This window comes from Mustela nivalis (assembly GCF_964662115.1).
Source record: "Mustela nivalis genome assembly, chromosome: 15".
In the NCBI taxonomy this organism is placed as follows: Eukaryota; Metazoa; Chordata; class Mammalia; order Carnivora; family Mustelidae; genus Mustela; species Mustela nivalis.
In genome coordinates, this window is record NC_139034.1 from 88,517,715 (window position 1) to 88,530,137 (window position 12,423).

At 62.2% G+C, this 12,423-nt stretch overlaps 1 protein-coding gene across 19 annotated transcripts in view; it reads left to right on the top strand.

The window, feature by feature from the left end:
- ATP11A (ATPase phospholipid transporting 11A) overlaps window positions 1-12,423 on the top strand; it is a 217,341-nt gene that overhangs the window by 97,712 nt on the left and 107,206 nt on the right. For 6 of the 19 annotated variants that reach the window (XM_082701095.1, XM_082701105.1, XM_082701106.1 and 3 more), the window contains 3 exons: window positions 521-624; window positions 1,765-1,930; window positions 6,571-10,478. In XM_082701095.1, coding sequence (XP_082557221.1) covers window positions 521-624; window positions 1,765-1,930; window positions 6,571-6,786 — 486 coding nt within the window. In that variant the 3' untranslated portion in view covers window positions 6,787-10,478. Of the gene's footprint in view, window positions 1-520; window positions 625-1,764; window positions 1,931-3,475; window positions 3,563-5,557; window positions 5,655-6,570; window positions 10,479-12,423 lie in introns of those variants that run through there. The other 13 variants (XM_082701110.1, XM_082701099.1, XM_082701102.1 and 10 more) reach the window with 6 other exon arrangements.

Below are 12,423 nucleotides of genomic sequence, written 5' to 3' on the forward strand. Positions count from 1 at the left end.
CAAGGGGAGGCGCAGCACGCCAGGTCCCGGGCGACCCAGTAAGTGAACTTAGATAACGGAGGGAGTGAGTCAGATTAGAATTCCTTCAAATGAAAAGCAGCCTCATCCCGATACAGTCAAAATCTACCGTAAAATAAACGTGTCATGGGAAACTCGGCTCTGTTGAGAGGCAAGCCCAGGGCTGGGTCCAGGGCCACGCAGACGGTCGCCCCCACTTCTCCGCAGCGGGAATGCAGCGGGCAGGGCAGCCGGCTGGTCCGGGACGCGCTCCCCAGGAACACCAAGGATGGGGCAGCCGTTCCGATCTGGGATGGGCTCCCCAGGATGCCGGGGCACCGCCTTCTCTTTCTCCTCTGGGGGCCTTCAATTCTGTGCCTCCTCAGCAGGTTTACGCCGGCGCTCTGGCTGCTGTGGGTCGGGGTGGTGCGCGTTCCTCGTTCTCTCCCAGCGGTGGGTCTGTGCGGCCGCGGCTCCTTCCGGCCCTCCAAGGCCTGCCTCACGGCTGGTGTGTGTCTTTCAGCTGGCGCTGGACACGCACTACTGGACTTGGATCAACCACTTCGTCATCTGGGGGTCCCTGCTCTTCTACGTCGTCTTCTCCCTGCTCTGGGGAGGGATCATCTGGTACGTGGGGGAGCCACGCCACGTGGCCCGGTATCAGCTGAGCTGGGGTGGCCGCGGGGGCCCTGCTCCAGATCGCAGGTCAGACGAGGCCCCTCAAGGGAAGTCATTTACACCGCGGCCCGGGCGGGAGGTTCATCGTGGCTGCCAGGTGGAACACGGGACGGTGAAACCGCGGTGCTGGTTCCGTGGCCTCGGACGAGGGCGAGAAGCAGCTGCCTGTGGCGCCTGCTGTGGGGATTTCCCGTCGCGCCTGGGCTCCTGCAGGTCCTTCTGCCCGGGCTGTCCTTTCGCACTAGCCTGCCCCGTGAGCTCTTATGTGTCCTTCAGAACCCGGTGCTCATCGCCCTCCGTGTGCTGCCTGCGAGGCCCCACCCAGGCAGGGCGGCGGCCCCGCCTCCTCACCGGGTCACCTCAGCCTCTGTCCCTGCTGGTCAGGGTACCCGTGCCTCTGCCAGAGACGGGGCACTTCCTGAGCACGGCTGGGACGGGGGTGCCCGGTGCAGTGGCCTGGGCGTGCCTTGCCCTAGGCGGGCTGGCCGGTGCAGGGTCCCCTCCGGGGCAGGAGAGGGGCCCCCCTCCCGCCCCCCAGCATCGCTGACCCCTAGTGGCCAGAGCCGAGCGCTGCAGGTTCGTTGGGACCCGCAGGTGTGGAGTTCCTGGCCTCCAGCCCACCTGCCCCAGCTCCTGGCCATGATGTCCACGTTTGTCCCAGACGCCCGCCTGCTCGCTGCCGGCCTGGGGCATAGACACGGCGGAACTAGCCAGGTTCCCCGTTGGCCGTGGAGCCCCGTGGGGCCCGGTGGAGCTTTCTCGAATCGTAGATGTGCCCGAAGGGGCCACGCGAGCTGTTCTCACAGAGGGCGAGCCCGGGGCAGCTGGCGAGCGCCGCGGGCGGGAACCCTGCGTGTGTCCGGTGCAGTCGCCAGCCCCGGGGACGGCCTTGTCTTGGGGAGGACTTCGTGGAAGCCCTTCCTCCCGCCCCGTTCCTCACGCCCGGCCGGACAGGGCCGTTCTGCGAGCGAGGTGCCCACCCCCGAGAGGGTCAGGGCCGGACGTGAAGGCCTGCGCCGCCGGCGGGCCCCTCCGGGCATGGAGAGCGGAGCCCCGGGTAACGTCCAGCCGGCCCGTCTGTCTCTCCAGGCCCTTCCTCAGTTATCAGAGGATGTACTATGTGTTCATCCAGATGTTGTCCAGCGGCCCCGCCTGGCTGGTCATCATCCTGCTCGTCACCGTCAGCCTGCTCCCCGACGTCCTCAAGAAGGTGCTGTGCCGGCAGCTGTGGCCCAGCGCCACCGAGAGAATCCAGGTGCGGGCGGGGCGGGGCTGCGGGGCGGGGCTGCGGGCTGCGGGGCGGGGCTGCGGGCTGCGGGGCGGGGCTGCGGGCGGGGCCGTGGACGGCGGGGCGGGGCTGAAGGCGGGGCCGTGGGCAGTGGGGCGGGGCTGCGGGGTGGGAGGCAGGGTGGGGCTGTGGGAGGGGCTGCGGGGTGGAGGGGGCACCCAGCCAGAGCCGGAGCTTGAGGGAACGCAGGAGAGGCTTGTGCTGGGACACGTGGTCAGTCCAGGCCGTCCTGTTGAGGGTGAGAAGGTGGAGGCAGGGAGGGGCCGGGTGACCAGCGTTCCGACCCCAGAAGCTGGTGCGCAGGAGTAAGGAGAGAGCAGGAGAGGACCGAGCCGCTGCAGAAGGAGAGTCCTTTGTGCAAATCTAAGGAAGCTTGTAGGTTGAATCCTTGCTTTGGAGGTAAAAGTGCATTAGCTTTAGGGGCGGTGAATGTGCCCAGATGTTAGCGTGTGTGTTGGGAAGTTGTGGGGTGCACTGGGGTCGTGCATGGTTTCCTCCATCCCAAACTGAGGCCCCCAGCCTGGACTCCGCGTTCAGGAGAGAAATGACAGGTGCGGCCCACCTAGCTTAAGGACCGTGGCAGCTGCCACTCAGAGTTCTCAGGGAGGGCACGTCCCCCATCCCCTCACCCCTGCGATCTCATGGAGGACACCCCACCCAATCCTCTGATCCCTGCAATGTCGGGGAGGGCGCCTCTCCCATCTCCTCACTGCTACCGTCTCAGGGAGGACACTCCGCTCCCCTCTGAGGTCTCAGGGAGGGCCCGTCCCCCATCAGCCTCACCCTTGTGTCCTGCCCGTGGAGGTGCAGAGCCTCTGTAAGGAGAAGAGAGGGTCCTGTCAGGTGTGCAGGCGGCAGAGCAGGGCTCTCCCTGCAGAACACAGGTGGGCGTGCAGGTGGGAGTGCTCTCCGTGCCCTTGAGGACGTGAGGCAAGGCCTTGGGCAGCTCCCGTGGCCCGGGGCTCCCCCTCCCGTGCTGCTGGCTGGCCTCAGGAGGGAAACGGCCAGGCTGCTGCTGGGTTTGCAGGGAGCGAGGTCCGGTCACTGCTGTGCCCACCTCCACCCGTCCCAGTGGCTGAATGGGATCCGGGGGGCGGGGAGCTTCCCCAGAAGTCTGTGCGGACGAGCGTCCTGGGCATGATGCCCCTGGTCCCTGGTTCCCTGCGGTTCCCTCCTCGGTGTCTGTAGTCGGCACCGACGGCGTGTGAGTGTGCGGGAACGCTTTCGCTCTGAGCTCTTGAACAAGCCAACGTGAGAGGAGGTGTCGGGGCAGGAGGAGAAAGACAGCAGGGACAAGAGGCCTGCGTGGCCCCGGGAGGGCAGCGTCCAGGGAGGCCCCAGTTTGCTGAGCGCGATGGTTGGGATGCATGAGGGGTTCCTGTCCTGCTCAACTGCCTTAACCTGTTTCTCTTTTCCCTTCCTCCTTCCCTTTGTCTCCGACCTCTTTGCCTAAATAACCACTCCCACCTGTCTTGCGATGTGCGTGGCCCCGCGACCCCTCTGGGACTGCAGACTAAGAGCCAGTGCCTTTCTGTCGAGCAGTCCACCATCTTTATGCTCTCTCAGACCTCCAGCAGTCTGAGTTTCTAACGGAACAAGGTGATGCTTTTCTGTCATTTGGCATGGTGGGGTTGCGGTCACAGGAAGCGGAGGGCTGAGTCCCCGCTGAGCTGCCCGGCTCCCAGCCCGGGCTCCTGTGGGCTCAGGGAGAGTGCACGTCTGCAGCTTCTGGGATGACGCATATCTGAGATGCGAGAAGTACACGTGGCCCGTGCTTCTCTCTGGGTCCGTGGGAGGTCCCGGGTTCCAGCTGCCAGGGCGCAGGGCTGCCCTGCATCGCACTGGCTGGTGGGCACCCGTGGCCCCAGCACACGGCGGCGTGGGTGAGGCGGCTCCAGCCCATGTGGGCAGAGTCCACGCAGCACTGCCCCCTCTCCGCAGCCAATGATGGAAGACGGTGAGACCTCCTCACTCACGCAGCTGTGCAGACCCATTGCACAGACAGGGAAACTGAGGCCCCCACGACAGAGTGTTGCACAGGCCCCACAAGACACTGCAGGAAAGACAGGGCTCATGCTGAGCTCACGGTGGACAAAGCCAGGAGAGATGTATTTGGATCAAGTGTTTACAGATTCCCTTTTCACTTTTTAAAAAATCAGATGGTTTTTACAGAAAGCCTCTGCGTTGCTGTAAGTGGCCGTGCTGACTTATCTCTTGACAGCACAGAGCCACGTGCGGGGCCGGTGCCTGGGGCCACAAGCTGCTCGTGAAGAGCCACGATCTCGGGGACAGCTGTCCAGGGGGCTGCTGTCCGTGTGTCGGCTGCGAGCATCTGAGCGACACACTCACCGAGGCCTCAGCATCAGGGATGGGAAGCTGTTTCCCAGCAACGCTGGGTTCATAGGAAAATACCTGAAGAGGCTTTGTTTCCTTTTAATGACGGCTCATCCTCTAAGTGTCGTCGACACTGTTTTTTAACTAAGAAGATGGTGCGTTTTGAACTCCTGATAATTATCAGCAATCAAATGTTCCTACTCTGGTACTGTCAGGATCTGCTAGAGTAAATGACATAGTTTCACTCACTGGGTACAATTGAAAACATTCAGGGTGAAATTCTTATTAGGGGACGTATATGAAATTCTTATTATAGGGACGTATAAGTCACACGATGTGCTTAAGAAATTGATTAAATCTGGCCAACTTTGGGCTAAAAATATCTGCATTCATTGCTGAGGTTTGCTAAAACTTGCTCTTAGAAGCCCACCTCTGGCTGCTCGGGGACGGCGGGTGCTGGGCACCCTGCAGGGTCCACGGCCCCCGAGGCAGCCCGTAGGCGTGCCCACACCTGCACCTCCTCAGAGCCCCCGGCACGCACACAGGTGTGCGTGTGTTTCTGGGAACCCCCCGCAGCCGGCAAAACTTTGGAGGAACAGACCCCAGACCAGTCCCCGCGTCAGACGGACCCTTGTTTCCTTGCTCCTGCTCTGTCACAAGGAAACGTCTCGGACAGTAGGTCTCACGTGTGCACGTGTGACCCATGTGTACGTATGCGTACACATGTCTCGATGCGTTACCGGGTACAGTTCCGTCCCTGCAAGGAACGCATCCCTCCCCGTCCGTCCATCCTTCTCTGCATCTCACACCTCGCGCTCCTTTCCCTCTTGAAACTCCCGCCCTGCTGCTTCCCAAGGCCACGACAGGGAGAACGCTGGCTTTGGGCTGTGGCCCTGGGACCCCTGGGCCCTGCAGGAGTCTAGCCTCCGGGTCGGGGCCAAGGACAGGGACAGAGCGACGGCAGGTGCAGTCCCTCCCGTTCCGGGCGAGCACTGGGGAAGCCGCGGGTCGGCGGGTCCCTGGCCTGTGCTCCTCTCTGTGCCTTGGACCGTTCCATGGTCACTGCTGGGGGAAGGCTGTTAGGAAGACCAGCTCCTTCCCGGCGGCGCCCTCCCGCCGCCCCCAACTCACGGCGTCTGCCACGGCAGACCACGGGCCCTTCGCCCGTCCACCGCCCGGACCGGCACAGGGTTCCGCGTTGGCCGCGCAGCGGGGTGGCGGCCCGGACGGCGCCTCTCAGTGTTTCTCCTCGCCTTGCAGCAGAGCACGAACCTCAGAGCGTCGGTCGCTGCGGGCACGGAACGGCCGCTTCTGAAGGACCTGCTGCCGCGGCCGAGGCGCCGGTAGCCGAGGATAGGTAACCGCGCCCGCCGCGCCTGGCGGGCTGCCCGGTGTGCCGTGACCCCGCACTGCTCGTGTTCCTCCAGGGTTTTGTTGAGCCGTGCTAGTTCTGATAACAGATTCATGGGGGAAAAAAAGTTTTTACGCACACGTGTGTCTGTCCCGGGTAAGTGACCTGCCTGAGCCTGTCTGGCGGCAGATGGCCGTGCGCACACACGTGCGTGCCGGCGTCCTCCCACACGCACTCGCGGGGTCCTCTCCCGCGCTGTGCTCAGGGCTTAGTTTCCAGAACGAAGCTCGCCCCTCGGCCTTGGCTGTGGAAGGAGCTTCCCCGCGGAAGGTCTGTCGGGAAAGCCCGTGTTTTGACAAACGGCGAAGGTGGCCCGGTTGGCGGGAGCGTTGGCCGAGGCAGACGTGCGGCGCAGGTGTGTGGTCGGCAGCGGCACACAGAGCCCTGTCTGCCCCAGGACAGGACGGTAACGCCACCACACTCTCGACGCGGGTGTCTCCGCTGGGACAGGCAGGCCGCCTTCTCGGCCCGGGGACGCGCGTCCCTTTAAGACCCATTTCCGCCGACGGCTTCCCCCAGTGCCGCCTGCCCGGCGAATTTAATGAGGCTGCGGCCTGCTCGGCAGTAACAGCCTGACAACCCGGCAGACGGAGTGTCCGTGTGCAAGGAGGTGACGGAGACCCAGCCACACCCCGGGCCCCTGGCGGACACTTCACACGGGGACGTACTCTGTCTGGAGCCGGCAGGGGAGCCGTTGGTGGCCAGAGCGCGGTCACCACGCTGGCTCTGTGTCCTCGGCCATGTGGGACACACGTGCCCGCCCCGTGTCTGGACGGGAGGCCCCGTGGGCAGCGTCTGCACAGGCTGGGTGGGTTCTCGTCGAGAGTCTGGGACTGACCCCGTTCTTTCCGTTCTCCGACAGAGCACGCGCGTGCGCGGCCAGGACCGCCTCCCCGAGCTCACCCTCCTGGCCTCCCCGCAGAGCCCCAGCCCCTGGGCCGTGTGGCCGGGCCCGCACACAGAACGGGGGACACCGACGTGGCCTCCTCTCGCCGGTCTCCTGCATCGCCAGCGCCCTCCCGGTCCCGCTCCCCGGGGGTGGACCGCTGACGGACAGGCCTCGGCTCCGAGGCTCTGAGAGCCGCACGTCTGTGCTTCCCCCTGCCCTCGGAGGAGGGATGAGAACAACCGGCCTGGGCTGGGGTGCGCGGCTGGCCGGCGTCCCCTCCTGGGGGCTGGTGGCCCCTGCAGCTTCCCTCGGGCATCTGGTCGGGTTGTGAAGGACAGCGCGCATGGCCCTCTGCAGCCCGGCCAGGGCCTCCAGTCCCACAGGCTGTCGGAGGAGGCCCCCGGTGGAGGTGGGCTGTGGGCGGAGTGGGGACGGCCACACCGACCGGCCCGAGCGCAGGGGCCTCGTCCTCACCACGGGACGGGCTGGCCGTGCCCCCGTGCATCCTTGTCCAGAGCCCTCCAGTCCTCGTGCTTCTGGAACTGGCTAAACCAGACTGTGGGGCCCCTGTGCTCCCACAGCCTGTCGGAGTCCTAGACCAGGTCCTGCTTCTGTCCAAACCTGCCTCCTGGCGAAGCTGCTTTTCAGGGTCGTGTCCGACGCGGAGTTGTTCCTCCGAGGGAGCCTAGTGTCCCCTGTGTGACTCGGTTTCCCTCTCGGCTGCCCCTGCGCGAGAAGCACCGTGTGAGAAGAACAGATGACACGGTTCTCTCAAGCCCCCAGTGCCGGGACGAGACAGTTGTGCCCACAGCCCCTTAGGGCCTCCGGGCGTGCTTGTGTCCAGACGGCTCTCTTACCGCTTCCAGGGCACGCTGGTGGGGGCCTGGGGCAGAGCCCTTTGGTGTCTTCATTGAGAGGAGGCCTCCAGGGGCCACGTCCGTCTTCCAAAGTCTGTTCCAGGCCCACGCGGGTCTGACGGTGAGGCGGCCTCCGAGTCCTGAAGAGCGGGACTGCCGCCCCGGACCACCGCCCACGGCCGCGACTGGGCCCCAGGCCCCTGTGTGTTGTGCTGGATCCGCTGCGTTGCTGTCTGCCGGCTGGCGCGTCTCCGGGTGGGCGGGCCGGGAGGAGGCCGCTGCGTGGACCGCCCTCGTCCCTTCTCCGTACCGCCGTTTGTTTCTAGAAATAACCTCCTCGACGTAGCCTTAATGGTCCGCAAAGAAGACATTTCAGTCTGAGATTCAGAGTGTGGATGTGGGAACAGGCATTCTGGAGAAGAGCTTTGCCCAGAGATCAGCAGGCCCCTCCCTGCTGCCGGGAGCCGGGCTGTGGCCCCGGGGACGCTGGCGAGTGGACACGGGCCAGCTGCATGCCAGGCGCTGTGGGAAGTCCCGGTGTCACTGCTTGATTGTACGACGTCTCGTCTATAAAATACTCGTTGGGACGGGGGCGAGCGGCCTGCGTGCACGGAGCAGTTGGGGTAAGTTCAGGGGAAGTAGAAACAGCAAACCAAAGACCAGGAGAATGGACGGGGAGTGCGCCGAGGTGTCTGTCCCGCCGCCCTCCGTCCCGCGCGCCACCGCCCGTGTGTCGGGGCGTCCTGGCCGGCGTCCGCGCCAGACCCTGCGAACAACGGTGTGTGCGTTTTTACAGCTGTTTTTAAGAACCCAATGTGGGTATCAATGTCATACCTGTGGGGGACAGAGTCTCTGTATGTTTAGTTAACAAATTCTTTGTAATGTATTTTTTTAGAAATCTTAAAATTGCCTTTGCACAGGACTATTTTCATAGCTGTTTCTATCTCTTTATTCATTTCTTTGTTAACATGCCACATCTAATTTTTAAAGTATGTTTTTAAAGCTTCTAATTTTTAAGTTGATGAACTTTGCATTTAAATTCTGGTGGGAGTTTGGGGTGTGTCCGTGTCCACAGGGTGCGAAGTCGCTGTGTCCCCGGCGGTGGTGACAGGCTGAGGCCTTTCTAGAGCACAGTACTTTGCTTCCTGATTCTTCACCGTTGATTGTGATTTTCATCTGCTTTTTGTTTTGTGTTTGGTTTGCATCCTTCGGCCTTAAAATAGAAGCTTCTCGAGGGATGGTTTGGTGTTCTCTTTCCACCCGTACCAAGATGGTCACCATTTGCCTCTGATAGCACATGTCTCGTTGGGAAAGTCACTAACCCCTTACATGCGCCGAATGTCTTCTCTGAGATTGTTGGGGAAGTCCTCCACGCCTGTCCCGCGTGGTGGACACGGGGCCGGAGGGAGGGTGGCCAGTCCCCGGGGCAAGTGTGCGCGTGGGACCCCGTACAACCTCTTGCCTACACTAGTTCCTGTTCACTTGCCTTAAACTGACCTGAAAGCAAGTCCTGTCAGCGTCAAGCACTCCTCTTCGTCCCAAAGACCTCGTTCAGGACGGCACTTGTGGACGGGTCACCACCGTGAGCTCTCACGCCGGCCCCAACATCTGGTTCCGAAAGCCGCACACCACGCCCCTCAGAGCGGGTCACACTAACGCACAGGTGGTCCCGACCACGTCCCCGTCTCCTGCCTTCAGCTCCGTGTCCACTTGGGGCCACACGGTACGCACACATACACGCTCCCTGGGCCCTGGCCCTCCTGCCCGCTCCCTGAGGGGACCCTGCCGGGAGCTCCGGGAACACAGGGCTCCCTGGACTTCGAGCCTCGCAGCCTGGCAGGGCGCAGAGACAGGATGGACACGCTGTTGGGCCCCCTCCCCGGGTCGGCCCCCTGGCTGATCCACCCCACGTGGCTCTACCCTTGGCACAGGCAGCAGAGGGCAGCGTCTGGACCCCTCAAGCCTCTGAGAGCCCCAGCCGGTCCTCTGCCACGGGCGGCCAGTGGAAAAGGCCTCCTCTTGGCTACTCGGTGCGGAGCCAGCCCGACCGCTCCTGTGTGACGGACTCCGGGCGTGAGCGGAGGCTAGACCAGGCCCTGCGGTGCCGCGTGCCCAGCTTCTGCGGTGACGGGCTGCAGAACTGTCGCTTGGCCTGGTGAGATTTTGCAGCTTTAAGTACAAAAATGTCTCCTCCGAGCTGTTCTGGCCGGTCTCCAGTCGTGGCACATCAGCCAGATGCGCAGCGCGGCCTGGAGGGGGCTTTCTGGCCCTATCCGCTAAAACCACTGAGTTTGCTGTGTCGCACTGACTGGAGTGACCCGGCGCGGCCCTCCGTTTTTTCAGAAGTTGCACCGCTTATTAACAGCCCGCATCACGTCTCCACGTCTCCGTTTCTTTTGGACGCTTCCCAGTTAGAAACAGGAAAAATGTCAGCTGGCAAATGTGTTTTTTTAAGTTGGGGGGAGGTGAATGGGAAAGAGAATCATTCTGAATATTGCCCGTAAACAAAGCTTTAATGAAGGTGTGTCAGAAGTATTATCAAAGTGTGATTCTACTTTTGCAGAAAAAAATCTAAAGATAAGTTTATATAGCTTTATTTTTTACCTTATCAAAATATACAGAATTTTAATATGCATATATTATTGTCTCTGACTTAAAGCTATGATGTGTGTCTGCATTGCCATTTAAAATGCCCATTCATCCTGTAACAGAAGAGAATCTTCCAAGCTTATTTAACACGAGTGGTATCCATAGTTGTCATCGTCATAAATACTGGGATTTATTTTTAAATTATTGAATATAGTAGGTAGTCATGTTTAATTGATAATGATTCATTAACCTGCTTTGAAAAATTAAATTGTGATTAAACCAAATCTTACACTTGGGCAAAGTTCATTTTGTATGCTACTGATTTTAACTTTTATTTCTGTAGATAAAGTGTGACTTAATTATATTGCATTTTTCTGCAGACTATTTAAGCAGGAGACTTGAATCTGCTTGCAATAAAGAAGAAAAAAAACTCTGGCTTGGTTTCTTTATGAGTTTAAAATATCAGTTGACCTTAAATCTCATAGAGGTGCCTGGATGGCTCGGTCGTTAAGCGTCTGCCTTCGGCTCCGGTCATGGTCCCCAGGTCCTGGGATCGAGCCCCACATCGGGCTCCCTGCTCAGCGGGGAGTCTGCTTCCCCCTCTCACTCTCCCCCTGCTTGTGCGCTGTCTTGCTGTCAAATAAATAAATAAATAAAATCTTAAAAAAAAAAAAAACCTCTGGGGACAGAAGCTGCAGGGGTGAAACCTCTCAGCCTGAGGGTTTGAGCTGAAGGTGGACAGGTGTCCCCCCTGGTCACCCAGGCAGCGCCCGCACTCACCAAGGCCACGGCACTGTCCCTGGGGCCACCCGCTGCTCCTCTGATTCCTCGGCCTCAGGCGCTGTCCTACCCAGAGACTCTTCGTCTGCTCCCTGCTCCGAGACACTCCAGGGAAGCCTGGGACCAGCTCGCAGGCCGCGCGCACTCCCTGGAGGCTCAAGCCGCAGCGTGACACCCTGTCCCTGGGTCTGGATCCGGGCGGGGGTCCCAAGGTCGTGAGGGGGTCTGCTCCAGGCTCAGTCCTGCTGCTGGCGGTGTTGGGGGTAGACCACGGCAGCCCCCAATGTAGACACATCCCCGTGAGTCGCGCCTCGTCACAGGGCGTCTGCCCGTGAGCATGTCTGTGTCCAGATGTCCCTCGTGAGGACTGGTGGCCCGTCCTCGTCTGACCTTTGTCACCTCTGTAAGAACCTGTCTCCAGAGAAGGCCACACTCCAAGGTCCTGGGAGTTAGGGTCTTACCAGATCTTGAGGGGACACAATCACCCCGTAAGTTCCTGCTCAGGGGGCCCTCCGGGAGATCGTCAGCCCGCGGGGCTGGGCGAGCGCAGAGGCTGCGTGTGCTGGGCACGCGTGCAGCGGTGAGGCGCTGAGGGCCGCAGATGCTGAGAGGTAGCAGCCCCGTGGGGAAGACACGGCCCAGGTCAAGCCGGACCCCAGCCGGCGCCCCAGCGGACGCGGGCCGGTGCGAGGAAGGACGAGCGCTGTGCACGGGGATCTCGGGGCCCGTGCTTCCCCTCCTGGAAGGTCGCAGAGCCGGCCCCGGGGGGAGCCACCCCAGGAGTATTGGCGTCGGTGTCCCCCAGCGGCCTTGCCCCACAAAACCCTCGAGGCTGTCGGCTGGGGTCAGTTCCTCAGCTTCCCCTTAAAAGCCCTCAGGACAGGTTTCCGTTTGTCGCCTCTGTCCCTGGTTCTCTCTGCTCCCCCAGACTGGGCTCTTGTCTCCCGCTCCCCTGGGAAGGCCCAGGACACCCCTGCACCCCAGGCCCCGGGATTGGGCGGTGAAGCGGGGAGGGGAGCTCCCCTGCCGTGTCTGTGTTCACAGCGGCAGGGCCCCCGGGGCCTGCGTGGGGCCTGGGACAGCACCAGGCCAGGGACGATGGCCCACGCATCCCCACACCTGCGAGGCTTCCGGCCCCACCGCCCGGCTGAGCGCGATCCCTGGCTACGGGGTGGCTGCTGGGGCTGGGGGCGGGCGGACCGGCCCTGCCATGTGCTTCCGGAAGCGGACACCGAGAAGTGCCCGGTCGTGGGTGGAGCCGACCGTCACGGAAGGGCGTCCGCTGAGGGCAGCTTAGTTGAGGAGGAGCGAGGGAGGGAGGGTCATCCGCTGCTACGAGCGTCTAGGCAAGCCCGTGGCCTCCTTGGGGGCCGGAAGAGAGACCGGGAACCCCTTCTCCCCCGAGAGAGCTTCTCTGAAACCCCGGGCAGCCCCCGAAGGACGGCCAGCAGCCCCCGACGTGCCGCAGGCACGTCCCCGCTCGTCCCTCCCCGACCCTGGACCCCGCATGGTGAGAGCAGAGACGCGCTGAGGGGACCTCGTTTTTCTGAGGGACGAGGAGTGCCCCGTGCTGCTTCTCCTTAGCCCCCCATGGGGAGCA